The sequence below is a fragment of the Cyprinodon tularosa genome, unplaced genomic scaffold, assembly GCF_016077235.1.
Source record: "Cyprinodon tularosa strain WSP-4 unplaced genomic scaffold, ASM1607723v1 ctg378, whole genome shotgun sequence".
Classification (NCBI taxonomy): domain Eukaryota; kingdom Metazoa; phylum Chordata; class Actinopteri; order Cyprinodontiformes; family Cyprinodontidae; genus Cyprinodon; species Cyprinodon tularosa.
Genome location: NW_024039094.1, coordinates 548,467 through 574,207, shown reverse-complemented (window position 1 = coordinate 574,207; position 25,741 = coordinate 548,467). Strand labels below are relative to the sequence as shown.

Below are 25,741 nucleotides of genomic sequence, written 5' to 3'. Positions count from 1 at the left end.
TAACAGCTGCTGGTGGTGCAGCGGGTAGCACCGCTGCCTTGCAGCAAGAGAGTTCAATTCCTGGCCTGGGGTCTTTCTGCATGGAGTTTGCATGTTCTCCCTGAGCATGTACTCCGGCTTCCTCCCACAGTCCAAAAACATGACTGTTAGGTTAATCAGCTTCTCTAAATTCTCCTTAGTGTGTGCATGAATGGTTGTTTGTCTCAGTGTCGCCCTGCGATGGACTGGCGACCTGTCCAGGGTGTACCCTGCCTCTCACCCGTAGACAGCTGGAGATAGACACCAGCACCCCTCGTGACCCCACTTGGGATTAAGCGTGTCAGAAAATGGATGGATGAATTTTTTCCGATGTATGGATGAGTGTCTTTATACCTACTTAAAAACTTTTTTAGGCATAAACGGGTCATAAAAACTAATATCACTTTTTGTACCTAAACTTCCTGTGATGAGCATGTAAACTTTGATACATCAGAAAATGTAAACACAAGATCGTTGTAAAAGGAAATAAAGATGCTCTGACAGCTTGTTTCATCACAATGACAACATAGAGGTAAATCTGAAGTGAAGTTTACATGTGCTGCACTTGGATTTAATGACCTTAATTAGATTATGTTTTTATCCTGAACAGCAACAGAAAAAACAAAGCACCTCTTCTTGTGTAAGTTTATAGAAACAGTGAAAGCAGCAAATTCCCTCTGCTTAAAAACTTGATTTCTGAGAAGCAATGGACTGTGCATAAATAAAAGCTGACATCTGAGTCAAAGTATGAGCTTAAAGCGGGCTGAATCAGATCTAAATCGATCCGAGAGGCAGTCAGAGATGGATGGACTGAGCATGGTGGTCCAAGCAACAAGTGGAATGATCATAGTGTGACTATGACCCAAATATGTGCATTCATGCTGCGTTGCTCAGAGTTCAGGTCTGCATGATTTCAAGGCTTGAGCACATTGGAGGCACAACACAGTAAGTTAAGCGTTAAATGTCAGAAAGCAGAGCAAGTGACAGCTACACTCATTTTTGACAAAAATAATTTGCTCCTCGGAATTCTCCAATGAAAAATAAATATTTATACCACAAGATGTTTGGCAATGGCAGCTACAATTCAGTATTTAAGTGTTTGTGGTGTTCGGTAAAATAACGTGAACAGAGTGATTATTTTGGTTGCTGTATCCCTGAAAACAAACTGCAAAGTTTAAGGCTAAATAACATCCTGAAGCAATATCGATAAGGGCACATTCACTGGGTGAACAATAACACCTCAAAAATAAATGTACTGCCATTTACTACTTGCATCTCCTGAATATAAAGAAGAACAACTGGTGAGGAGTTGGTTTACGACCATTTTTTTTTTTTTTTTTTCACGATGAGCAGCTTCAATGACTTTCAACACTATACCAAACACCGCTTTAATTGATGACTTTGCGTGCCAAGATATTTGAAATAATGCTTCACACCCATCATGGGGTGAGGGAACGCAGCATCTTTAGTGTTACTTGTTTTCGATGAGAGTCTGAACTTGGTGGACCAGTTCTCTGGCTTTCATCAAGACTTTTGGGACGTCGTGTCGTTCTGCCATTTCTGAGAAGGGATGGTAGAAGTTAGCTTGCAGAATACAAGATCTAAACATATCAACAATGATATTAAAATATTTCTGAAGAAATGCTGATCGTTATCCTACAGAGCTCTTATAACTTTTATGCATTAGCTTCAGATGTTGCTTGAAATAGTTCATTAGGTATAGTGAAAAACAAACACTAATTCCAATATAGATCCATTCAAAATACTTTATTGACCCGTAAGGGAAATGTATTGTTATAACTCATAGTTTTTATATTGTTAGTTTTTTTGTTTTTGCAAGTAAATGGTAGAGGATCTTCTGTAGCTGTCTGTCTTGCACCAGATCTGGAGAAGTCTTTGACCTTTAGACATTTGCTTTGATACTGTTACCCAATTAGATGATGGCAGAAAAGAAAAATCTACTTGCTTAAAACAACTTGCTATGTTTATGCATTAGAACAAAACTCTAAATAGAATCACAACCACAATATTGGTTGAAAAATTCTATATCGATTTTTAGCTAAATCATTCAGCCCTATTAGTAATTAACAAAAATTAATAAAACGTCTAAAAAATATGAATTATAAAAGGTATTTAGGGAAGTTGGGTGAGAAATGTAGGCTTATGTTAATGCAAAGAAACCTAGGAAAACAAACATGAGTTGTTTGACTGACTGCTTTATCTGTCCACATAAATAAAAATATTTTCTTCATCCTATGTCGTCTTACCATTGAAAAACTTGATAATGTCGGTGAAGTCCATGTTATTTTCCAAAATGATGTCTCTATACATCTCCACAAGGGCAAGAGCGATGAAAAGCACAAAGTGCTCTGAAGAAGTGTGCTTGGCTGCCCAGATTGTTTCCCATACAGAGAACACGTCATCATAAACCATTTCTATTTGGGGGAAAAAAAAATGAAATACTTATTAGCATACTTCATGCAAGAGCAGACAAATTAACAGGGGGGTTAATTAAACTATGATTCATGCATTTCCCTTCCCACCTCTTTTGAAGTCAAGAAGGAACCAGCGGTAACAGAAGTAGAAGTGAGTGTAGTCTCCATTCTGTTGCATCAGCTCAAACAGTTCAGAGTCCAGGATCTGGAGAAACAAAAAAACCAGCATGTGTGAATGTGTCCATCTGTCAGAGCTTAAATAAACACAACCTGAGAATCCAATATTACTTGAAGTATAAGAGCCCAATGGAATACTACTGCAACCCAGTTAATGTGCATAACTCTGCATGCAGTTATCACTGCAAACACAATCTAAAAGTGATTAAATAATTAAACTGTTGTATTTACCCTTAATTTGCGTAGGTAAATGAGATGATCTGCCAATGGAATTTGTATTTTTACCGTATTTTCACGACTATAAGGTGCACTTAAACGTCTTTTTTTTTTCTCAAAATGTGCGGTGCGCCCTATGGTGCGGTGCGCCCTATGTGTGTTGTAACTGCGACTTTTGAGACCACCTCATTGAGGAGATGATGAAAGAGTGGCTTAATGTAAGGAGACCAGGTGTTTTTTTTCCACTCATCACCATCGCTGTTAATATGTAACTCCATGCGTGCCCATCTCACAGCTGATGTGAAAAACATGGGGAAACAAATGAATGCTGTGCTCGCTGTTCAACCGCTCGACATCGGTGTGAACCGGACCCAGCAGGTGCAGCAGAAGCAGTGAGTTTACATGCAAAGTCAATGGTTGACGCGCGTATAGGTGCAGCAAAAGGTCCCGCAGCACGTTTTGGTGCAGCACGTCGGGAGCGTTTAAGCATCTGAAGCGCCGCCAACGCGCTGCTGCTGCTCGAGATGGAAAAATTGAAGTTTTGCTGCTGGACGCGCCGCATCAACCAATCAGAGAAGCTGATCTGGGAGCTGACAGCGAGACAGACACAGCGCTCTGATGACATATGATATTAAATGAAAAAGGCTGGATGGATGCGTGGCTGAGGCAGGTGTATCTGAGAAGACTAGGTGGTTTTTTCCACGCATCACCATCGCTGCGTGTCCATCTCACAGCCGATGTGAAAAAAAGGTGAATCAAATGAACGCTGTGCTCGCCGTTATCCCGGGAGGTCTGACAAAGGAGCTTCCACCACTCGACATCGGTGTGAAGCGGCCGTTCAAAGTAAGGCTGCGAGCGGCGTGGGAGCGATGGATGACAGACGGAGACCACAGTTTCAGGATAAGTGGAAGGCAGCGCCGGGCAAGTTACGCCACAGTTTGCGGATGGATTGTAGATGCTTGGACTAACGTGTCTGCTGGCAGTGCTGGCTCTGTTGTTCAAGCTTTCGCAAAAGCAGGCATTATTTCTGAGGAGCTGCGCTGCACGGAAAGTGACTCTGACAGCGCAGAAGGGGAAACTGGCATGTCTGATTTAGCGCAGCTGTTTAATTCAGAAACAGAGGATGATGACTTTGATGGGTTTGATTAATACTTTGTAATAAATACATGAATAAAGCACAAACATACTCAGTTTTGCTCCCGCTCTATTTTTCTACCTGAAAACTTAATTCAACATCAGCCTGTGGGCGGGTCTCCTCCTCTTCAGCGCGGTGGCTGGCAGGTGTTTTTTCATCTAAATAATCTAAATCTTGCAGCTATATTTGCTGTGATCAGTGTGAATAAAGTAGTTTTAATATGTTTTTAAGTGAGAAAGTCCACCTGAAAACTTCATAATTGCAGTCAGTTCATCCAGATTATCTATTTCTGTCGGAGGCGCTCAGACCCCCACATACCAGCGGTACACCGACAGTAAATCCCTTCAACAGCAGCCTCTACGCGGCGGCTGGCAGGTGTTTTTCATCTAAATAATTTTAACTGCAGGCACCAGGATACCGGCAATAAAAGCGAACATATTCTGTCGGCAGGTTTCAGGATTTTAAGTTAATTTAGGAGTGACCACAGCGCTGTGTCATCTGCGATGTGTCTGTCTCACGGCCAGCTGCCAGGTTTGATTAATACTTTGTAATAAATACATGAATAAAGCACAATCATACTCAGTTTTGCCCCCGCTGTATTTTTAAATACGCAGTAGAGGTATTTAAAGGTAGTACAGGACATGTACCTGTATATAAAAAATGCGCCCTATAGTCCGGTGCGCCTTATGTGTGTGTTAAATACAGAAATGGGACACATAACTGAGAGTGCGCCTTTTAGTCCGGTGCGCCTTATGGTCGTGAAAATACGGTAACCTTTTTTCAACAGAAACAGAAAACCTCCTCAGGGTTGTTGGAGCAAAATACATGACAACATAAAAAAAAACTGTTGAAGATGGTGTGCGACTGAAGAGAATTGTAAAGGTTCAAATTCAACCTTAAATCCTAAAAATACAGCCAGAATGGCTCAGTCAAAGTCCAAATGTATGTTCAAAAAGTACTTAGAATGTTGTTAAACATCTTAAACATTTTCCTCCTTCTCCATGGACATATGTAGGTAATCTTTAACCAAAAAATATTTTGATCCTAAAAATACCAAAAAAGACCAAAAATAAATTTTTGCACCAACCTCTAAAATGAAAAAGATATCAACATGCATTCTACATTAAACAAGACTGATCTAAACCTAGTTGCTAAGAGAATGTGAAGAAAATTCACTCTCTAGGTAAGTAAAGTTGATTCAGACCTCTACAGATTTGTACTTGACTCTTTGGGTTTAAAAAACATGTATGCCACACTATTGAGATTTTTATTTGTAAAAAAAAAAAAAAACATCCTATTCATTTTGTTTCTGTTTACATGTGGGCCAACACACTAGAAACTCCTGTTTCAATATAAATCATCAAGTTTGTCACAAATGTTTGCAACGGGATGTTAAAGTATATTTTTCGATTAGTATGGATTAATTGGTTTTGAAAACATTTTTGTTTAAGGCTCCTAGAAAGGATCCAGGAATGCAGAATTATTTATTTATTTATTTATATTTCAAACCTGATTTTTTTTAATCTTGTTTTTCAGATCAGAGTATTTCAAATTAACAGGAAATTTTAAATCTAAATTTACCAATGGTATGAATAATGTCGCAGTTAACTGTAGTTTTTAATGATTTAATCACTATTTTATTTTGTTTGTTTTGCACATAAAAAAAAGAATGCACTCACGTACAAATAAAAGGGAACATACCTGTATAAGTGACCGCATATTCGCAAAGTGGGTGTCCATGGCCCCTCCATGGGGAAAGTTTTGGTTCATCCTCTTCATCAGTTCAGTGAAGCAGCTAAAGGCCATTACCTCTGTGGAAATCCCCCCCCAAGACATACATGTAGGCACACAAGGTTGGTCATTAATGCACATTAGTAAAAAAAACTTAAAAGTGTGGACTTTGAATATTACTGACCATCATCCAGAATAACCAGAAGGGGAGCCAATAAATCACACATGCCCTGCACGTAACCTGTCTCCAGATGCTGCCACACATAACTGTAATGATAACCACATTTTTGGTTATTTATTTTGAGTTTGAAGCAAAATTTTACATTAATATTCAGTACAAGAAGTAAGGAAAATTATATTTGATGGTCTGTTTCTTCATTGTAAAATCTTTACAGCAAATATTATACCACTGGAAAGCCTGTTTATTATTATTATTTTTAATTGGTGCAACATTTATAAGGAAAATACTTAGAAGTTGAGCAGATGATGATGAGGATTTAGCTAATGAATCCCTAAGCAAAAAATTATGTCTATTCTGCTGAGTCATAGTAGAAATTTTATTAATAGCAATTTAAAAATCAATTAATTTAATAAATAGGGGCCTCAGTTGTGTGTGGAAAAACTACAGACTGCAGTGTGACACCTCCTCATGCTGTGCAACGCCTTGGTTCCAACTGCTGCAGGATGGCATCCCCTTTTTAAAATTCTAGCAAGCAGTGTGGTTGTGTTTATCACTCTGAAATGATCACCAAGGCGAAGCTTATCTATTAGGTATTGCCTCTGTGTAGAAAATCGTTACCATACAGGAGGATAGTCATAACTCCCTAAGGGGATACAATACAATACAGTAGCAACAATATCTTCACCCTGACAAATCTCTGCAGTAAGATTTCATCTAATATAACAATCCCTTTTTCTTAAATTAAGGGAAATGCAAACCGACGGCATCACACTGCCTCCATAAATATTATGTTTAACATAAACAGAGAGGATTTGGCAAGTATTTCTTGTGCTTAATTCAATTAAAAATTCAAAAATAAGTAGGACCTACATCCTAACTTCTGCTACTAAACCTACAAACATCCTTCCAAATATGGAACCATTAATCAGGCATTAATAAGCCTTTTAATTAAAAAAAATATTACCAAGAAGCATGGTTATAGCCAAGGAAGAAAACAGCTTATTTAGCAGTAAAGTATGTTTTACCTGCACATGATGTTACGCAGCTTCTCCAGATTCTCAGGGGTGAAGTACCAGTATGTTCGGTCGCAGCGTCTGACATCTTTGTCAATGCGATGCAAGTTGATTAAGTACATATCGAGTGTTTCTTGCTAAAATAAATGGCAGTAGATTTGTAAGTGTATGTTTGCAATTGAGGTAATACATTTCTTTACACTGTGCAATGCTTACAGAATAGGTCTGTTCCTCAGAGGATTCTTCATATTTGGTCACACCTCCCATCTCTGCAGATTCTGGTTCAGTGAGCACATTATCCATTTCCGCCTCCTCTTCAGACAGACCCAGATCAGTGCCCTCAGGGCTGGTGTTGCATGCTGTGTCCAGATGGTGATCTTGGGCCAGCCTCTCTGAGGCCATTTTCTCCCTTTGTGCCAGGGAAATGGGAGGTGCAGCAAGTCCTATCAACGGTCTGGGCTTTAAGTCTTCTGAAGTCACACATGTTATCCCAGCAGGAATGTCCTCCATTTCCAAGGCCGAGGGAGAGTCATCCGAATCTATTGCATCTGGAGACTGACGAGAGTGAGATGACAATGAGAAGCTCCCTCTTGAGGCTGTCTGCAGAGCATTTAGCACTTGTCTGACCGGAGAGTTTGAGCCTGGTTTCTCAAGTTGCATCTCTGCAGCTTTTTTGGTTTCTGCAAAGTCACAGACACCCAATTCTGCATTTTCACTTTTTGTAGAACCCTGTGGCTTTTCGTCACTGTGAGAATCTGGGTTTTCTCTTGACGTCTCTGAACAAGATCCTTCCCTTGCGATATCCTTGATCTTGTTTGCTTGAAGAGTCAAAGTTTCTCCGAGTGGAGGTGCTTGGAAATATTCATTGTGTATTTCTTTTTCCAGCTTCAGAACATTAGTGTTTTCTTGAGCCGGCTTCACATTTATATTTGCATCAACTTCTTTTACTACTCCTTGGGTCGTGGGATAATTACTCTCAGATGCAGATGTCTCTTTGGTCTTATTTATTTCCGTCTCTGCAGAAGCCTCACTTTTTAGATGCATCTCCTCCTCATGTATCACAGCCTCTTCCTCAGGATGTGGAGGTTTGACATCTTGTCCTGCTGATTCCGTAGCTGCTTGTTCTGATTTGGCAGTAGTTTCTTCACAGAAGGTTTCTGATGCTTTGGCTGTCTGTTGAGAGGCTGCAGGTTCATCTACTGACTCGCATATAGAGGAGCTTTCTGGAACTGGATGTTGATTTGATACAGCAGGTCTGGAGGATTCACAGGTAGGAGGTTGTGGAGCTTCTGTGGTCTTAACAAGACTAATAGATGGCAGCTCTTCTCCTTCAGCTATGGGTTCAGCCTCAACAGATTCAAATACCTTGTAACCAAAGGAAGACAATGAGACGGAAAAAAAAATGTTATTTAAAATGAATAAAGTCTCTAAACAGTTTATCAATCAGCAAAAAATTAATTGATACTGTACATGTGTAGGAGCCATACTAGTGTTCTTGAATATTTACTCATTAGGTGACAGACGACATGCTGCAACAGCACCTGGGTGGTGGGTGTGTGTGTGTCACAAGGTTTGAATAGGTGCACATAGTGATCCACAGTCTGGTGAGAATGAGTGGATGAGGAAGTGGGGAGAGCCAGGCAGTAATCATAATGTGTGTTGACTACAATGACCTATTTCTGCAGACTGTTTGTAGCTTAACAATTTATTCTTTGATTGGATATGGAGTCGAATCTGCTGGATGAAAGGACTAAATGCTATTGCAACTGATTTAGTTTTTGAGGTTTTCTTGGAATTCATGTCTGACAGACAGTCAAGCCACAAGTTTAGCCAACGGCAGCCCTCAATTAGTCCCAGTTTGCCACAGTAATATATTTAATAATAACAGCTTGAGCCCCAGACGAAGTAAAACAAACTCCACTAGAGTTAACTGCAAGGGTAAAGGTGTAAAAGCATGGTATATATATATATATATATATATATATATATATATATATATATATATATATATATATATATATATATATATATATATATATATATATATATATATATGTCACTTCATGAGGTGTAATGCACCAGTTTCCTTTGATGGAAAAACAAACTTCACACCTGATGCATTGCTGCTGTCCGTGTGCTTCACAGCTGTCAGAGTGTTTGCTGTTCACTTGCAAGTTTCCACCTTTTTGCCACACATTTAATAGTGATTATTATGACTTAGGATATCAGTTTTTTATTTCTAAAGGTCACAGAACCTCTTAAAAGGTATTTTACATCTGCAAATAAGAGTCTGTTTTTTATGCTGCTCTTGGAGTTATGGCGTCTTCCTTGCTGAGTGGTCTCAGCCTATGTTACAACAGGATTTATATTGCCGTGGAAAACAGCACTATCTTAAGCTTTAGCCACCCTCTTCTTAAGTTTGAGTTCAAATAAATTCCCTTCTAGGACACAGAATCTGTCTTCTTCAATTACAGTGGGATGGTGTGACATTGGCATGGTTTTTATATTTGCATATAACAAAAAGATGAACGTGGGATTTCCAGAGATCTAAATTTGTAACACTTAGATTAAATAACACGGAAGCGTTTCTTGGGTGTTGCATCCACTTCACTGAAATGTTGTGATAGAACCCAGAAGAGTAACAATTAAATAAAAAAATTGACTTTACCACATAGTTTAAAAGGTATAGAAATCTTTTGGCATGTAAATTTCTGTTTTTCGAAAATGTTAATAAATCTGCTTCTCATTTTTCAAGTATTTAGCAAATAAAATATTTTTTTCTTACAGAAAATTTCTCGTAACAGATAATATAAGAACTTTTGAGTAATGCCCATACATCTTTGAGGCTACTTAAAAATATGTGCAGTTAACTGAGCAAAAGTGATGAATGTTTAGAGGTGTTTCATTGTATTAAAAGGGCTTTTAAAAACGTAAGTAAAAAAAAAATTAAAAGACACATTGTCTAATTGTTCCATTTGTTTGAACTACCTTAGCACAGCTGCTGGAATCACACTGGCTTTGGGTGTTTTGCTGGTCTGAGCTGCTACTCAGAGATGACTAGAGGAAAAAAACTCAAATTATTTCTACAGTCTTATATAAATCAAAATGTTTATGCAATGGTCTCATTACACCGTTTTTTGTTCTTTTAAATATAAATGAAACTTGCGTCTGTGCTGATGGTGGAGTCCTGCTGTATGGGCCCTCGTTCTACACTGGCTCCAAACGAACACCGTGCAAGGGCTTCGGCATGCTTCTCCCTCTCTCTCTGACGCACTATGACCTCACAGCCCTGCCACTCCTTCATCGTCTGTTCATACATGGCTCGCATTTGATCGTCGATCTAGAAAAAGTTGAAAGATTATAAAACAAACCCCAAATCAGCATGTCAACAATTATATTTGCATTAGGCAGGAAATACCTCCAGTCTGACTTTCTCAGTCGTGGTGAACTGATAATGTCCCAGCAGAAAGGGCCAGACCTCTTTGCGAAGTGATGAGGCCACACCCCCAAAATACACAAGCCTGTGTATCTCCTTCTCCTCAAAGGCCTTAAATAATGTATTCAATGAATTTCCTTGCAGCGAAACTAACAAAACATTTTGAAGGACAATGTATGTGAACCTTACAGAGCTGTCCTTGAGAAAACGTTCCCAAACCTCCACAGTAAGACCACCCCGTGCATGACAAGGTACATCCGGATCAACTATAGTGGTGTTGACCAAAGCAGAAAGGTGCGTCCGGACTGTGGATAAATGGCGACAGTATGCCAGCCCTGGGAAGAAAACAGCAGACTTTTAACATTCACTCAATAAGAATAAAGTAACTAATCAGTGATCGACACTGATTGAGGGGGTGTTGCAGTACTCTAAGTGCCGATGTACAAGGGTGTAAATGTAGATTTGGCCTGATGTGTATGTTTACATGTATATATTTGTATATGTATATATTTGTATATGTATATATATATATATATATATATATATATATATATATATATATATATATATATATATGTGTGTGTGTGTGTGTGTGTGTGTGTGTGTGTGTGTGTGTGTGTGTGTGTGTGTGTGTGTGTAATCATGTATATATGTATTTTGTATGTGTGTGCGAATATCGGATAAAAACATAGAAGATTAACAGGAAAGTTACTTAAAATGCAATTAGAGGGATAGGGGGTATGAAGAATAAGTTTTACTTCTTCATACCCCTTTTCAGATCATTTACATTAATCAAGATCTGTTCTTTGGCTATATATACCAACAGGCTTATTTGGTGAAGGGTTTTGTTTCTATTTATGTTCAGGTGAATTTAGTTTGCATGGAAATTGGAGGTTGATTTGGTGTTAACCAGTCCCTTTTTGTGTGTATTTTATTGATTTATTTATTGTTTCTTGAAATTGTCTGAAATAAATTATTTTCATTTCATAAATCTGCTGGTCTGGGTTAATTTTTGAGAAAAAAATATGGATGGGGTTTAATACTTACATCCATAGAAAGCCCGAGAGATTATTTGGTATTTCATTGTATCACAAAGGAGCTTTATAGGAGCCCTGGTAAGATGGTAAAATTGTCAAGTTAGTCATGTGGAATAATCTGAATGTTCATTATAGCCAATCCCTGGGGCCTACTTACCTTTCATGATTGCAGCCGTTAGGTAAAGAGCCAACAGATGAGCCGTTGTGTGAGCAGGAGGAGCAGGATGACTTTCTAGGTGTTGGTTGCCACATATTAACACCCTGGTCCATCATCTCAAGAGGCACTGCACAATACAGGAGCGTTTGTCATTTCCTCTCGGTGTTATCAGCATCAAAAGCAAGATCACAGCAAGTGAATACAAACAGATTTGGACATAAAGTTAATTTCCTTAAACTGTTAAACCTAAAAAAAAAAAGACAGGAGAGAATGCAGATGGAGGTGAAGCAGATAAATTATTTCTCTCCATGTAAAGGCACTTTGCTGACAAGACGACCATAATGGGGAAAGAAACCAGACAATAAACAAACAGCTAGAGCATTTTCAAATTAAAACAAACTTAATTACAAAGACTTATATGGAATATGGAAGCCTGGGGAAAATGGTTTAACTAAACTGAGATCTTATTAAGAGAGAAAAGCAATCTTAGTTGTAATCTGTAATGATTCTTTAATGGATCATCACTAGGAGACAGATTAAGGAGATTAAAGACACTTACTGAACTCCATCTGATTGCCGGGGAAGAGGATCCGAAACACATAATCAGTTGCTTCATCCTCTTCCTTATCTGAGAAAGAATCACATGAGCTGTGTGGACTTCTCCTTCTCAGTTTGGGGAAAACCTTTCCCTGTAGGAAAGAAGGAGTAAAAAAAAGAAAAAAGGAAAGAACAAGTAAGGGGTGTTTTCATTTCTAGAAACTACATGAAAAACAGAACTGGGAAGAAGTATTCTTTCACACCTGATGTCTTTGTATTTGCTTAAAATGAGGCAAAGTTTAGTGTTTCCAGGTTTTCTGAAAGTCATTTAAGTTTTCTTTTTTTTTGCTGTGAGTACCGTCTTTGTTTTCCCTTTCATAAAAAGTACTCATGGCTTAATCAAACTGATATTCTGCTTGTTTCTATCGTTGGTAAATGTATCGATTTAATTTTACTATCAATAACTAGACCTATATTCAGCTGGAACAGCATGGATAGGTCAGAGCTGAATGTCAGTCCAAATGGATACAACATAACTGAATATAAATTGAACTTCATTCTTTTCTTTGTTTTTTTCTTATATGAATTAAATTGACTTTTAAGTAAATTATATAGGTACAAAAGGTATGGTTCGACAAAGTTTTACTAACCTTTCCTCTATGGTTCCAGAGTGGAGGGTCCAGTTGTCCATGAGGTAGCAGACCAGTCTCTAGACAAGTGAGAAACTGAAGCAGGTGACCCCCTTTGGGAAAATGTAGTGGGGGTCTCTGAATCCCATCTTGACTGACCAAAACTACAGTGCCGCCGCTGTTTACTGGGGATATCACCGACATACAGATGAATAACTCATAGAGATGAAATGTAAATTGGAGGAGAAAAACTAAAGGGGGATTAGCATACCTTGTTGATGACAGTGGAGATACACAATCTCCTCCAAACGAATCGTCATTGCATAATCCCAGAAAACACTGGAAAAAAAGATAAGGAATGAGTCAACAGTTTTAAAACCAAAATTTCTCTTAATGTATTGTTTTAAAGACCTCTTTTCAGAGTCCAGCTCCCCAACGTTGCCATTCATTAATTGATTGGGTGTCCATTTGAGTGTCATGAGATCTGCAGTTTGATGAAGTGAAAGGTAGCCTGGAATGGCCTCCATGCCATCTCTCTACAAGCACAAAAACAATCTTTTAGGCAGCACAATCAAAAAATGTCATAACTAAGTCTTTTAGATCAAATCGGTTCACTATTTTACTGATATACTAATATGATGCACTAACCGGCTGCACCAGAACATTGTTCTTTCCAAACAGAAGGGTGGCTCTGGAGTTTTGGTGGAGGGACTCCACATACCCCCTCACCCATGTGAGAGGCCGATCATCCATGCTACCGCTAGATTGTCTCTTTTGGATCTGGTATTTTGATAAGAAATCATAAAAACATTAACATGTTGAAACAATAGTGCAATTGATGAGAGGTATGAGTAGTTTATACTTCATACCAAGGCAGGCCTTCTAGAGGGAGAATCCTGTCGGCAGTGGCTGCTGTGGATTCGATGTCGCTGGACCAGCTCATCCGCAGACGGATCTGTCCAGAAATGGTCGGCCGTTTTCACTTTGGTGTACTCCAGCGCACAGGGCCCAACTGGAAGACAAGATTAGTTATTTTAAAATACTTCTTTGAATTATTTTCTTAAGTGAAAGTTTGCATAATAAGAGAAAGTACCGAGAAGAGATGCAAGGATTGGTCCGTCCACAGGATCCATCAGCATGGCTTCTTTATCATAAAATCCACTAAGACAAATTGTAGAAACACATGCAGAATGTTTCACAGATTTCTTAGAAATATTTTGAAACACATATGTAGGAACATAATTGAGGAGATATTTGCTGGGGTACACAAAATAAAAAATAAGAGAAGAATCTGAATAAATGGTTCATAGTTTAAGCTCTATTGAAGTATTTTTGTTCAGAGAAAATAACATCTTTTTATAGGGCTACTTTTATCAAACAATTCCATCCAAAGAGCAGTACTCTCATATCAGGTCCAAAGCGCAATAATCAACATGTAATACCTGCTGTTTTCAACCAAATACATAACAATCTTGTCCAGAAGCTTCTCCATCAAGGCTGTTCGAATCCACAGATGTTTCAGAGCCTGAGGAGGGAGGTTGGGCAACTTTGACTGCCGACTGCGGTCGTTACTGAGTGAAGAAATGTTCTGCTTGCTATAGAGAGCAAAAAAAAGAAACATAATGATAAAAACGATGTATAGGAAAGAAGCACATTTGATAACTTTATATTTTTATTTTTTTTAAGTAAATGGCCTGCATTTATATAGCGCTTTTTCAAGTCAGGAGACTGACCAAAGTGCTTTACACTGCATTCAGTCATTCAGTCTTGCCCAAGGACACAACGACACTGAAAGCCAGAGCCAGGGCTTGAACCGACAACCTATCGATTGCAGGGCAAACCCCTGCAACCAAGGCTACTGTCGCACAAAGACTTATATACACACATAAACAATATCTTCAAAAGGTTTCTTTTTCTAAGGAATCACTGCATAAAGCATCTTGCAAATGTATTTTACATTTTATGCTACAGTCTCAAATTTAAAATTTGGTTCAACTGAGATTTTATTGGATCGACCAACGCAAAGTCGTGTATTCCAGGTGATGTAAGGACATTAACACAGGAATTTCAAAAACTTTACAGACAAATATCTGCAACCCGTGATATTCAATTTGTATGTATTGCAACAAGCGTCCACATTTCAGGGAGTTTTTCCTCTCCACTTTCGCTACAAGCATGCTTGGTGTGAGGGATTGCCTTCGAGTCAATGAGTCGATGCAATCAGCTAGTTTTCCTTAGACAGAAAACTCTGAATCAATCCGACTGTACGAAATGGTTGATTCGTCTATGTAAAGTGCCTTGAGATGACATGTGTTGTGAATTGGCACTACCGGTATATAAATAAATAAAATGAATTGAATTTATTCATACCTACACTTAGATTGGGTGACATAGCAAAAAGGGTTTAGGATGATGTGAAGCCTTTGTGTTTTATCACACATGGTGCTTCACATGCAGGCTTGAAAGTTAAATTACTGTCACCTACTGTATCCCGCTGGTGGCCAATGATTCCACCATTGAAAAAGCTCTGGTTTATGATGCTCATGGTTAACTCTTTAACCTCCAAACCAGTCTTCTTTTGCAGCTCCTGAAACTTTTCTTAAAGTATTAACAGTATTATGTTGGGGAATGGTTGGTTCAGAGTGATATGCAGGCTTAGCTTTCCTCTACTTAATTTACTTTAACTAATATCAGAGGTTCCTATACATTTTAGCTTGTGAAGACAAAACCTACTTTCTACTGGTGAACTGGAGACCCTCCAAAAAACAGTGTTTAACTCTTCATCATGTAGGATGAAATAGTCAGAAGCATTTCTTAAAAGAATCGATTTTTACAATAAAGTTTCATTATTTACCTTTATAATTTCAGAAGTTTTTTAAACTGTCTAATGGGACATTTAATTACTGAATTATGCATTTCATAATTCAATGTTTTATCATTATGTAATGCACAAAGTAAATAAATATATCATAAATAAATCATTTATTTGACAATATATCCATGTACCAAAATTTGTCCTATTTGGCTCACAATTCAAATAAATGATTCCGAAAATCTTGCATTCATAACTTTGAGAATCTCCAGTTTAATAGATTAAGATGAGCCTATCGTCTTTTTATCCCTTTTCTTAAGATGAACCAATATTTGTCTGAAAAATACCAGATATCCAGTAGTTGTGCAATATTAAAAAGTAAAGTAACAAAATCAGGTTCTTATCCAGAATATAGAAACAGCTAAAAGGGAAAGGAAGGCAGACGGAAGTCATTTTACCTGTTTTCAATAAGCTGCTCCAGCTCCTGGACCTTTCTACAGAGCTCCTCAGCGGGAGAAAAGATCTTTCCCACCTTCATAAAGAGTGCAGCGACCTTATTACTGCACAGCAGGCCTGCAATTCGACGCTTCAGTCCATGCAGCACGCATGCTTCTACTACAGCTATAAACACATAATCATACACACAGTTTTGATCAGTCCGCAGATATTGGAATTTAATTTGTTACTCAAATTTGTTTATTTTCAAAACAATAAAGTTTATCTATCTGAAAGCCTGAAGCATTTCTATTCCCAAGGTAGTTTTTTTTTTTTTTTAATAAAGGAAATACACATGAAGAAAATACAGGTGGGATGAGAAAAAAATACACTGAAATCTGGGCTGTCTATGGTTGCTAGGATATAAGAAATGGGAATCACATATGTCTCACTCCTGGTTAGCATCAACACCTCAGAAAGGCGTCAGTCTGCTTTAAAATACACTGGATCTATCCATCCACCCACCCTCGTAAATATGAGCAGACATGATGACAGAAAGTAAATCATACTGACTTGTGTTGTCTAAACAATCTGCACATGACCTTTAGGGGAATGTGGATAAAATCGTAGGAGTTGGCAGGACTTGACACAACATGATGTCAACCACTAAGTAATTTTGATATGCTAGATAATGCTAGTAAAAACTTGACTTAATCATTTTACAAGCTGTATATTTTACAAGCTGTATATTTTATTCAGTTAATTTTCCAATATAAACAAAAAAGCATCAAAAACAAACAGGATCCCCATAGGTTGTAGGTAAAAAATAAGCAGCATAGAAGTATTTACCACAGAAGGAGATAATGTGGCTGCTGTCTGCATGCACAAATTTCCTCGTTACTGCTTCCTCCATAATTTGCTTCACCTAAAGGAGAGAAGAAGAATGTGGAACTAGCTTTAAGTTCACAATAACAATTTACAAAGCCATGACTTCTCTGTTTTGGAAGGTAAAAGTGACAAAAAAGATAAATACTTTGTAAATGCAAAATTCATTTCCCTGTAGAGAAACATTTGTCTGCTCTTCTTTGCAGAATTTTTTTAAGTATAAACAATCTATTCATGGTGTCACAAAGTATATTGATCCGATTTAAGGGGACACTTAAGCAGGTCCACATTAAAACCTTCAAAATTTTTATTGTTATTATTATTTTGTGCTTAGTTAAAGGTGAGCTTGCTAGTCTACATATGGTCACTGCAGCATAGATCTTGACCTTGAAACAAAGGTCACAAGCTAAAGGTTGGACGTTGTTCTTTTGGGTACCATGAACGTTGAAAAATCAAGTCTGTGGTTAAAATGTTTCTCTTAGACTCCTTTAGGACACAAGAGAGACTCTAAATATGTTCCTTAAGTATAATAATCGGATCTATTCTTCTGGGACGGTTCTCAACTGTTTCACATTTTCTCAGTGCATGTGTAAATAAAGGCTTTCATTATGGATTAAAAAGTGTTTAAAGTGGCTTTTCCTGACTAATATGTGACAATGGCTGCAATGTATTTTTGAATTTATTTAAATTTGAGCATGCTGTGATTTTTTTTAGCCTCCTGAATACTGTCAAACAAATTGAATTTTATTTTATCTTGTGACTCCATGCATCAGACAGTTATCAGACCTGGATGTGTATGTGATTTAACGTAAAGGTAAAGTGGTTCCGCTTTTTTCAGCTTTATACAAATCATTTAAACATTTGGGTTATCTTGTTTTTAGTATTAAGAAAAAATAAAATAAAATAAAAACAAATTTGCAAGTGAAAGAATACTTTCTCATGGTACTACATTATGTGCCAAAGACTTATGAATGAATATAAAAATCTGCAATTACATTTAACATTAATAGAGCAGATGGTTAATAGAAACAGTGCGCCTCATGCAACATTTTTGTCCTCCTGTTGTAAACTCATGCTTTTTCTCCTACCGTGGGCTTTAACGAATGAAACACATCAGGTTCTAAAAACATTCTTAACTTCAGTGAATGATTGTAAATAATCCTCTTAAACGCGATGCAGTCTTATAGAATTGTAAATCTGCATAATAAACACTCAGATTAATCCATATAAGGCTATGGATTCCCGTGCCTCCTTGAATGAACATGCAGATGTTTACTTATGGAAATGGCATTGAAGATGAAAAAGAAGGACTTTATTGGTTGGGGGTTCAAGGTATGACTGACAGCTGAGCATCAGAATTAAAGGAGCCGTAAAAAGCCAAGCAGTGGGCAATAAATTACCAGAGCTCTGAATGAGTTGTTATACTGTTACAGAAGTAAAATAAAGGAATAAAAATAATATATAAGAAAAAAATAATTTGATCCGAAAACAGTCAACAGAAACTACTAATGGAGTTGCAAGAGGTGCAACATATGCTGTATATACTTAATGTAAGTTTAGGCTCAACCAACACGACAACTTTCTGCAAAATCTCCTTTTAATAAACAGACATGTACTGTATATCTTCAGACTACAAATTCATATAGTCCCAAATCCAAATAATCTGCATTTAGTGTAATAACAAAGCCAAGGAGCTGCCAAGGAGTGAAATGAATGTAAGTCTCACCATTAAAGCAGTTTTTCTGAACTATCTATCCATTTTCTGTTCCAGATTTCAATAGTAGCTTAATTGCAGATTGTTGTTTCTTTTCTAAATCCCTCGTACAACAATTTAAGAACATATTTTTTCGTACCAGCAGTTCTTGCATGAGGCTCAGTGTCCTTAAATTCTCAGAATAAGTCTGATTGAAGATTGAAATCTTTGGTGTCAACATTTGGTGCTTTCTTCAACAAGGCTGTTTGGGAATTACTCTTTTCTGCAGCTCTGCTGTGTCAAAATACATCTCGTGACACATCAAGAGAGGTTTTTTCTCTTTCATGTGTCCATCAAATGTGAGATGCATATCTCCTAGATTACCAAATAACACCAAAAAGATCTCAAACTCCTACAACTCAAAAAATAAACATCAGACAAAGGCAAATAGTGTTCCACCTGTCTATTTTCATATAACATCACATAACTTAACAGTTAAAGCAAAAGCCTATGATCAACCTAGCACGAATACTTGGTCTTCTTTTATTGCTCACTTCTGGCCTTGAATAAAGGTCCCAGAGATAGTTTACCTTTAGCTTTTCTGTTGTATTCAACATGACTTTCAAGCCAGAGATTTTTTTTTTCCTGTGAAATTGTAAATATCCCTTTACTTTATGGATTTGTTATAGAAAATTGTGACTGACTAGAAATAAAAATCCTTTTGGGATTATACTTGAAAGGAAATGAAACAAAATAAACTAAGAAAAATATCAACCAGTAAAAGCCTTATTCGTAGCCAGTGCATCCCCAAAAGACAGATGATTGTCAAACAAAACTAGATACCTCTTGAACTTTCTAAGGTTTTCTCTTAATAGATTTTTAAATCAACAAAATGTAGACCCTAATTGTGGATATCTGAAAAATGCTGCACATTTCTATTCAATTCCACTTTGTCAGTCCTTTGTAGGACTGTTGTTGTTTTTATTTTTTATTTTTTTTTGCAAATACAGACGCAAGACCTTTAGGTCATGAATCTACCAGCTTTGCACATTTAGAGACTTGATGTTACAAACACATATTCTGATGCACCCACAATGTTGCGCTGAACTTAATGCTGCTCAAACTGAATGTTTACGACAACAAGGACAGTGTTCCATGAAAGGACCCCAACAAATTTGGTTCAGTTCATAAATACCAATAATGCAGGTTATGGGCAAGCTCTGAGTCTGTGCTTACCTCAATTTTATATGCATAATAAAGAAAATGTGAAGTTTGCTGCTTTGTTATAAGCAGATGTAACAAACGTGCAAACATTTCTACATTGAAATATATATCATGCCTGCTGCAGGTTCTTGGCTACCAGTCACAGAGGTTTTTTTTTTTTTAGAAGCAGTGAGTCACAGGTAAGTGTAAGCATGGACACACACACAAAAAAAAAGTCAGTTTGGACCAGGTTCTCTAAGCAATGACAAAAACCCACATTTCTCTTCTCTTATGGAAACAAAGTCACCCAGCAGTCTGAATGCAATGTAAGCTCTCTGGTTTTATAGCTTTTTGTGCAAAGAACAAACAAACTGTTTGAATAGTGCAGCTGTTTGGAACATCTAAAATGAAGCAGATGGCAAGGTCACAGCTGCAAGTTTCAAAGCATTGAAGGGCTAATGTTTATTTTTATTTCTTCATGCAGACAGATTAAAATGCAGCTATTTTCACTGCATGGCTTCTGTTAGGTGCAACATTTACAATCATCCCTATTGGTATTATCGTCATCACTACCATCACCACCATCGTCATCATCCACCTTCACTATAACAGCGGCAGAGCGGTCTTATTTATAAGGAGAATAAAGCAGCAGGTTTCATCACAGATAGGCCTGTGGCGTTGTTGGCAGACCCCGTGGAGCGACGTCTACAACCCACACCCACGTACACGCTCGTCACGCTTTGGTAAACACGAAGAGAACCGAGTAGCAGCCTAAATAAAAACATGAATGTTTTCTTAAAATGTTACAAACCTCCTTCTTCACGTTGCGAAGCAACTTCTGACGCGTCTCGGCTTCTGTCACGGGAGAAAACATGATGAATATGCAGATCAGATCCTTCCTGCGTGGAGAAATGAATGATGATGATGATGATGATGATGATGATGATGATGATGATGATGATGGTGATGATGATGGTGATTACCTCCCATCGCTCTGTGTTGGGTGCGCGCAGCTTTCTGGAGAAGGTCTGGGAATCTGCGGAGGGAAAGAAGAGAGAGAATCAGAGAAGTGTTTTAAGCGAGCACATTAAACCTATGTTCTATCTCTCTGCGAACCACCACCCCTTTAAAGCCACAGAGCCACTGCAAAGAGACAGCACGCACATGTATTGTCCCATGGAAAAACACACGCACAAATACTTTCCTCTAATCCTCTTCTAATCTGTTAGCATAATTAAATTGATAAATATTAATGCACGAAAGATCATAAGTGACGGGTCCAGAAATGGGCGGTTCTAGACACGGGCCCCGGGGCCCCTATTAGCAGGGGCGTAGCCAGAAAATCCCAATAGGGGTGGCCAGGCAATAACCAATGTACATTGAGGGGGGCCGAAAGGCACCAGAACATCAGGGTCAATCTACATTGTTCCAACAGGGACGAGAAAAACTTCCATATTTCCTAAAAAAAAAAAAAAAAAAAATTATCCTTTCCTGCAGCCTTTGCTAACAAATAGATGCATATATTTAAACATCTATGCTGTGTAAATAAAAGGTATAGTGGACACAATTCTTTCAGATTTGAGTTCTGGGGCGAACACATTTTACATTTTCACTACCTTGTCATGATCTTGGCGCTGATTTGATTTTTTTTCCTTTGCTCCTTGCTCCCCTGTCTAATTGGTTCTGCGGCTGATTATCGCCGTTCATTTCCACCTGGTTCCTCTACTATTTAAGTTGTGTGTTTGCCTCCCATCAGCGCCAGGTTATTCGTTTGTTTTGGTGAGACGCTTCCGAGCAATATTTAGTCTGTCTGTTTCCCTGATTATGACCAGTTTTCTGCCCTGTGAATCTCGACTTTTTGCCTTGCCCCTGTCTGCTCTGTTTGTCGCATCTGATCCTGGATTCTACCGGCTATGAACCTGGAACTGTCTCCTGACTTCGGCCTTGGATTTCCCTTCTGGACTCTGTTGCTGCTCGGTGTCTGCTGCTCGCTCTCTAGGAACTCTGGGGGCGTCGCCCGCCGCAACTGCAGTCAAAGCTTCGCAAACGGACTGAACTTTGAATCAGGTCAGTGACTAGCTCCAAGTCATACTCAGCTCCACATCCAGTCTCTGACCTGTATTCCTATATCCCTGCAGAGGTCCGCCCCACAGCAGACGAGCAGCGCCGCGCACCTGTTTTGGTTAATAAACGCTTTGAACTTTCCCACTGCCTGTCTCTCCTTGAATTCTGGGTCCAATATTCTGAGATCATTACATACCTACCTTTATCAATAATCATCGTGCAAAAAAAAAAATATATTTAAATTTACTAATATCCACAATTGATTAATTTTTAAGTTATTATTAAAGTAGTTATTTATCTATGATTTCACTGAAGACTCCTAGATGACTTGCAGAGGCACATAATTTTATCTTTACCCAAATAATTCAAAACATTTCTGAAAAGAGCACAAATTCTGTATCTATCATCTTTAATGTTAGCATATTGATGTGCATAATTAACCACATTTTCTGTTGTCAAGTAGTTGTTAATATATATGAAACATTTAAATATTTAATAAGTTTAAACATTCCCCTTCAGAGTATTACTGCTGCCACCGTCTGGATTAGAGGAAAAAATGGTAGGGGTGGCCACAGGAGTGGTCAATGATTGGCTGAGGGTGGCCATGGCCACCCCTGGCCACCCATCTAGCTCCGCCCCTGCTTGGGCCCCTCTAGTAATGACATAATACAAAAACACAGAGGCATAGCCAGAAAATTTTAATAGGGGTGGCCAGTTAAAACTAATGTACACTGAGAAGTGGATAGGAGCCAGAACCTCAGGGTCAATCTACAACAGGAAAATGAATGGGCACAACAGAGGTGATTCTAGACCAAATGTACCAGGGGGCCAGGAGGGGGCCAGTGTGTTTCCATGGGGGCCCAGAAACGCATGAAATAAAGAAAACAGCGCAAGGAATTCAAATATATTAAGAGAGCTCCATGAAGTGAAATTTCTATTCAGTTAGGTTTAATTAAAATTCTATGTCTTATTAGGTCAACATACATTCAGAATTTAGGAATTTTACATATTTTTGACTGAATTTAAGTTGAAATTATCGCTTTCTATCAAATCTGAATTAGAACTCAAGAAAAAATGATAAATTCAGCTGTAAAATTTAGAGTATTTTTTGTGTTTTGAAAAAAACTTTTAGTAGATGAAAACTCACCACTGAAGCTATCATCCTATTGTTTTTAAATAATTAGTAAAACAGAATTTGGGCCCGTTTGGGCCCTGTCTAGAACCGCCCATATATAAAGTATAGTTAGTCTTTATTTTGAAAATATTTTTAATAAAATTTATAATAAAATATTTTTAAAATTATGTGCCTCTGACTGTTCCAACAGGAACAAGCACAACATCCATGTTTTCTAAATAAAGACAAACTATACTTTCCTACAGCCTTGGCTAACAAATAGATGCATATATTTAAACATCCAGGCTGTCTAAATAAAAGGTAGTAAAAGGTAGTCGACAAAATTTCTGGGGCGAACATCTTTCCCATTATTATTTACCTACTTTTATCAGAAAATGTTCTGCATAAAATTAATATTTACATGTACTAATATCTACATTAAATGGATTTTTAAATTATTATTAAAGTAGTTATTTATCAATAATTTCACTGAAGACTCCTAGATGACTTTCTCTTTAACCCATATAACAAAAAATTTAGTACTGAAGTGAGCATGAATTCTGTACATATCAACTTTAATGTTAGTATTTTAATGTGCATAATTAACCACAGCATATTAGTTGTCTATTAATTTTGAAAATATGAAAAATTTAAATGTTTAATAAGTGACCATTTCCCCTGAGAGTATTACTGCTGCCACCGTTTGTATTAGAGGGCGAAAAAAATGGTAGGGGTGGCCTTAACTTCTATTATGCTTTGATTAAAAGTTGTAATTTTTGACTTCTTTAAGTCAAAAACATGCTATATTTCTAAATTATGAATGGACATTGACCTAATATTCAAAGAATAGCTTTATTTTATCTTTAAGTAGATATGTATTTTGCAAATAATTAAGAGATTTTTTTTGTATTTGTTAGCATTATCACCTTTAAAACCTAAAACCTTATGTATGTCTTACCTGAAAGTCATGTTCTAACTTCTTTCTTATTTTTGAAGAGAGGATAATAAAATAAAAGATCAACTTTAAGAAATATAAACTATGGATTACAAACATAACTCTTATCAGGAGATCTATCAAGGACAGGATATTTTGTAATAAACAACAAACCTATCATCATATGGGATAAGAGGTTCAAATGTGCATTTAAAATAAGAACTCTACACCTTTATAACATTTGAAAGAATTTGAAGTTTTGAAGCTAATTTACAAATATTTAAGTAAAGTGGAAGTACATTTGGATGCATTTAAAGGAAAACATCCCAAACACACACAAAGCTTGTGGGAGGATGCCAAAAACAACTAACTCAAGTCATACACTTTGAAATGCATTTCCATCAGATACTAAGGAAATGGATGTAAATTTTTATTAATTTAAAGGGGGAAAAAAAATCTTTCTAAAAATAATTTCTCCTTATTCTGGCATTGGGCAGACAGAAGCAGTTTTGTTCTCCTAACTGACCTACAGAAAAAGCTTAATTTGATTTAATATCTCTAAAAAAAATTGGTTATTAACCTTTTTATCTAGTATCCATATACAGTAAATTATCTAAAGTGAATTTAAATCTAAAGTGTATCAGAAGATGGATGGATAACCATAAACTGGCATTAAGATATGTAATATTTATAACGTGATGCAATTTTGTCAAGTATTAGTGTTTGCGCAAACACAAAAATACTCCACAAAACATTTTAGAAGTGTAGATTAGGACATTCAGACATGAAAATTGCACAAAATGTGCATGAAAGTGCTTGACAAAAAAAATGAAATGCTGCAAACACTTTGCACTTACATTTGTGGAAGCTGCCGTATATTATTTAACAACTAACACCTCCCTGCTTCCACTAGAGTCAAGGACTAATTGCCAGGTTACATATCATTTAGTGCAGAGGGTAATTGCTATATTGAAGCAGAAGTGGCTGCCATATAAAATAGGTGTTTCAACTTGTTCCAAGACTTGTTAGGAAAATGTGCTGCCTGTTTAGGGCAGCTGAACTGCTGACTGTCAACAGATATTTAGAAAAGCTCTTTGATGACTTGGCTAGTCAGCATCATTACAGGTAAGAAAGACTTGGAGTACAGACAGCAGATGAAGGACTTGTGGACTGTTGCCAGATGAACCATTTCATGATCAATGCAGGGAAAGCTGAGGAGCTGGTGGTTGACTTCTGCAGATGCAGAAGTTGAACACTGACATCCCGGGAGTGGACGTTGAGATAGTGGACTCTCATGAGTATCTGGGTGTTCACCTGAACAATAAACTGACTGGAGTCACAACACGAATACTCTCTACAGGAAGGGGCAGAACAGAATCTTCCTGCTAAGGAGAGTAGGATCTTTTGTAGGGCAGAAAGCTCCCATGAAGACCTTTTTTGAACTCTGACAACTTGAAACATTCTGTTCAATTTGTAAGAGGCAACATAAAAAAAAAGAAAAATAATAACATTGTTGTTGAACAATGTCTCCCATCTGTGCATGAAACTGTTGTAGGGCTAGAGCACACCTCTATTGGAGGACTGCTGCATCTAGATGCAAAAAGTGGCGTTAATGTAGATCCTTTATCCCAGTAGCTGTAAGAATTTATAACCATCGTGACTGCCTTCAGATTCAAGAAGTGTGTAAAATCTGTGCTTTTTTGCAATCTTTTAACTATCTTTTAACTTTTTTTTTTATCTTTATGGTTATTTTGTCTTTTTTTTAAACGTTTTTACTCTTGTGTGTATATGCATGCTTTAATTTTATATATATATATATATATTTACACTTCTTAACCAGAAATACAAAAAATATATCAAACAACGAACTCCGGTATGAAAAGTAAAAGATATGGAAGG

General features: G+C 37.4%; 1 protein-coding gene across 2 annotated transcripts; it reads right to left on the bottom strand.

Moving 5' to 3' along the window:
• Nucleotides 1–1,331: 1,331 nt before the first annotated feature.
• Nucleotides 1,332–20,977, bottom strand: sgsm1b (small G protein signaling modulator 1b). 2 transcript variants are annotated; one of them, XM_038296837.1, is made up of 26 exons: nt 20,935–20,977; nt 20,714–20,766; nt 20,542–20,585; nt 16,799–16,874; nt 15,973–16,135; nt 14,145–14,297; nt 13,796–13,863; nt 13,572–13,714; nt 13,351–13,482; nt 13,114–13,238; nt 12,974–13,041; nt 12,724–12,887; nt 12,096–12,225; nt 11,537–11,663; nt 11,390–11,454; nt 10,532–10,677; nt 10,325–10,453; nt 10,073–10,246; nt 9,895–9,963; nt 7,123–8,271; nt 6,919–7,043; nt 5,897–5,979; nt 5,683–5,792; nt 2,562–2,658; nt 2,286–2,453; nt 1,332–1,578 (listed from the first exon to the last, which is right to left on the bottom strand). In XM_038296837.1, the coding sequence occupies exons 2-26, from the start codon at nt 20,718–20,720 to the stop codon at nt 1,490–1,492; spliced, it is 3,804 nt and encodes a 1,267-aa protein (XP_038152765.1). In that variant the 5' UTR covers nt 20,721–20,766; nt 20,935–20,977; the 3' UTR covers nt 1,332–1,489. The 2 variants fall into 2 exon arrangements, with proteins under 2 accessions (XP_038152765.1, XP_038152764.1); XM_038296836.1 differs by having other exon boundaries at nt 20,895–20,945.
• Nucleotides 20,978–25,741: the final 4,764 nt, after the last annotated feature.

Excerpts from the sequence above, each read along its gene's own strand:
- sgsm1b (XM_038296836.1), bottom strand. Across the intron at positions 10,678-11,389 it reads CTCTCGGGCTTTCTATGGAT|GGCTGGCATACTGTCGCCAT; the intron begins GTAAGTATTAAA and ends TTTTCTTCCCAG. Across the intron at positions 7,044-7,122 it reads CTGAGGAACAGACCTATTCT|CAAGAAACACTCGATATGTA; the intron begins GTAAGCATTGCA and ends CATTTATTTTAG.